Source organism: Cyprinodon variegatus, unplaced genomic scaffold, assembly GCF_000732505.1.
Source record: "Cyprinodon variegatus isolate N-32 unplaced genomic scaffold, C_variegatus-1.0 Scaffold677, whole genome shotgun sequence".
Classification (NCBI taxonomy): Eukaryota; Metazoa; Chordata; class Actinopteri; order Cyprinodontiformes; family Cyprinodontidae; genus Cyprinodon; species Cyprinodon variegatus.
In genome coordinates this window covers 253,800-256,744 of record NW_015151130.1, presented here as the reverse complement: position 1 = coordinate 256,744, position 2,945 = coordinate 253,800, and the positions used below count along the sequence as shown (strand labels likewise).

The window sequence follows — 2,945 nt, the reverse complement described above, 5'->3', positions numbered from 1 at the left end:
GCGCCTCAATGCGCATCAACCATTGACTTTCCATGTAAAGCTGCTTCTGCTGCTTGCAGTCTGAACGTAGCATTAGAGCTCCACCCACAGACTAAAAACCCAAACCCTTATGTTTAAGTTCTGCCATTTTCTTCCCATTAGGTCCAAATGGTTCTGAGAACTAAACGGGGGATGTTTCCCACCGATCTGATCAGGAAAGAGCAGCAGACGGACGATGTCGTCTCTCAGATCATCCTGCACCCAGACTGAGCCTTCATCTCCACAGGTTCTGAATAACTGGACCGCCTGACTTCTGCTGTCACACTATTAAACCATCGGCTGAAACGGGTCTGGTTCCTTCTTTGACCAGAACCACCGGTGGTGTTTCTGTGGAACCTGAGAAGGTTCCAGAACCTCAGTCCTCACACTGTCTCAATAGGTGCTGGAAATAAAGCAGATTAAACAGACAAAGGTTCCGCTGTGATTTAATCCACCGTTAGAGAAGCTGGTCTCTATAGGCTTATGATGCTGGAGGACATAGAGACCACTTTCCTCTGCTTCATTCCATCTCTATTCTCCGATTCTGAAAAAATAAGGCTTTGTTTTGGGTCCACTCTATAACGCTTCAACACATTTTCTGACTTTTTTTAATTGAAATAGCTTCCTGGATGGGAAGAGAAACGTCTGCAAGCTTGGAAATAAACTTCAGTGGATTGTTTTTTTTTTTTTTTTACTTTTTTGGATCTCCTATTCTGCTGTAATCCCTTCCTTTATGCTCTTTCTGCTTTTTCTCATCATAGTAGCTTCATCTGGTTTGTTCCTGTTTGACTCTGGTTCTGAAATAATGATGGAGGATTCAGCAGGTTTTTATTTTCTGAAGCAATCAAACCGTAAACCTCATGAATGAACCGGACCAGGATTTTGGGATAAAACCAGAGTCTTACCTGGTGAAGAAATCTGCAATTCCGAACCTTTTGGGCAACACTTTGAGCTCCGAACCCTCGGTCTCCTCGCTCAGTTTATCCGGGGCGCTCTGCCTCCGACCTGCTTCCAGAACACCCGCCTCAGGATCCAAGTAGAACCCCCCGTCCTCATCAGGGGACAGCGGGGTGGCATCGCAGCTCAGGGACACGGTGGCGTTGGGGTTAGTCCTCAGACTCTGAGGCCTGACAGGGACACAGGGGTCACCCAGACCCTCCTCATCCTCCGGCTGGGTGTTGAGCTCAGACAGGGGACTGGAGGAGCAGGGCGAGGGGGTTCTGGACCTTGGTTCTGGACTGGAAGTATCCCAGATGGGGTCAGTCGCTGATGTTGGATCAGATCTCTGGTACTGAGGGAGACAGTAACCCCAGCTCAGAGACCCAGACTCCATGTTCCTGGGGTAACAGTCTGAACCGGGCCACTCACAGCCAGAGCTCAAAGTATGCAAACCACCATTGGCAACTTTCCCTGTGTCACAGTCCACGTCACACTGAGCCAGTCTCTGACCCAGGAGGTGGACGGACCCAGGATCCGGGCTGACTGTCACCCCGTTGGACATGTTTACACCCGGATCCGGGTGACCTGCTGAGGTCCGGGACCAGTTCACCTGCAGCCTCTCCGGACAGGAGGGCTGATGGTGGGGAGGGGTCCCGCAGTCCTGGGAGTCTCCTTCCCCCGGATCCCGGAGCCCGGCTGGACAGGATGCTGCTGCTGGTCCTCCTGCTTCCACAGGCGGCTCAGGAAACCCGTTCAGACCGCCAGGACCCTCCGGTCCGGAGAGGTACCGGTCCTCAGGAGAGACCAGCATGATCTCCGGGTCTTTGGTTCCGTTCCTTCTGTTCAGATCGACCTGAGTCCGGGTCCTGGCCCCCGCCTGCCCACCGCTGACAGCGGCCAGCAGCATCAGGCTCCGCTCCTTCAGCGTCCTGGGACCCGAACCCAAAGAATCCTCCTCGTTTTCGTTTAGATCCACAGGAACCGAACCTCCGCTCTCCTTCGTCTCCATGCCTCCTCAGTCCGCCGCTGAAGCCTCGGCCCCGGCCGTTAAATCCTCCGGCTCGGTGGGCCGAACTCCGCAGCAGCTTCTGTTGTTCTCCGAGGATCCGGCTACCATTTTACCGGGAGGAACCGCAGGGTTACCGGGGTCCGAGCGGGTCTATGGGCTCATGTTCGGCTGCGGAACCTCCAGGATTTAGTCCGTAAAAGAAAGAGAAGTTTTCCGCCGAGTGGAAGATTAATTAAATCCCTTCAGCTTGTTGCTGCAGCAACATTCCTCTGACCGCCCGGCGCCATCTTTAACATTCCCCAACAATGACGTCATTCTGACCCAAATAAGCTCAGAGTGCCGCCCGCCGGTCAGCGTCTGTAACTGCAGGAGCCTGTGGCTCATTCCTCTCTGTAACTGCTCCATCTGCTGGACACTGTGTGGAACTGCAGCATCTTCTCCTTCCTAATGCTGCTGAACGACAGCTGAGACCTAAAATACCAAGTTTACTAATCAAGCTGCATTTAGACTCTCATATAAAGGAAAACAATCTTTCCCCCACATTGAATAAATAAATAATCAAAAAATATTTAAATAAAATGACACATACATCAGGGGAATGTGGCATTCTAAAGCGGTGAAATTGTCAACCTAAAGTTACAGAGATCAATGCATCAGATGTACTACCAGTGGCGCATTATTGGGAGGCCCAAGGATAAATTATTAACATGAAAATAAAAACTTAAAAGGAGTGGTGAGAAAACCTACACACCTTTACACTGATAACCCCAAATAAAATCTAATGGACCTTTGAAAGTCAGTATGTTTGGAAATATTCAGTTTCTGTCCTCAGAGGCCAACAGTGAATATGTCAATTAAAATAGAAATTCACATTTAAAAGGAAAGTCCTGTCAGCAAATAATAATCAATGGATCATTATCTATATCTAAAACTAATACCCCAGTGGGCCTCAGCAGATGGCCGCTCACACTGAGTCTGG

At 50.2% G+C, this 2,945-nt stretch overlaps 1 protein-coding gene across 1 annotated transcript in view; it reads right to left on the bottom strand.

The window, feature by feature from the left end:
- LOC107097166 (TBC1 domain family member 12-like) overlaps positions 1–2,271 on the bottom strand; it is a 21,091-nt gene extending 18,820 nt beyond the window's left edge. The window contains exon 1 of the mRNA XM_015394199.1: positions 924–2,271. Within this exon, the coding sequence (XP_015249685.1) occupies positions 924–1,966 (1,043 nt within the window). The 5' untranslated portion in view covers positions 1,967–2,271. The remainder of the gene's footprint in view (positions 1–923) is intronic.
- Positions 2,272–2,945: the final 674 nt, after the last annotated feature.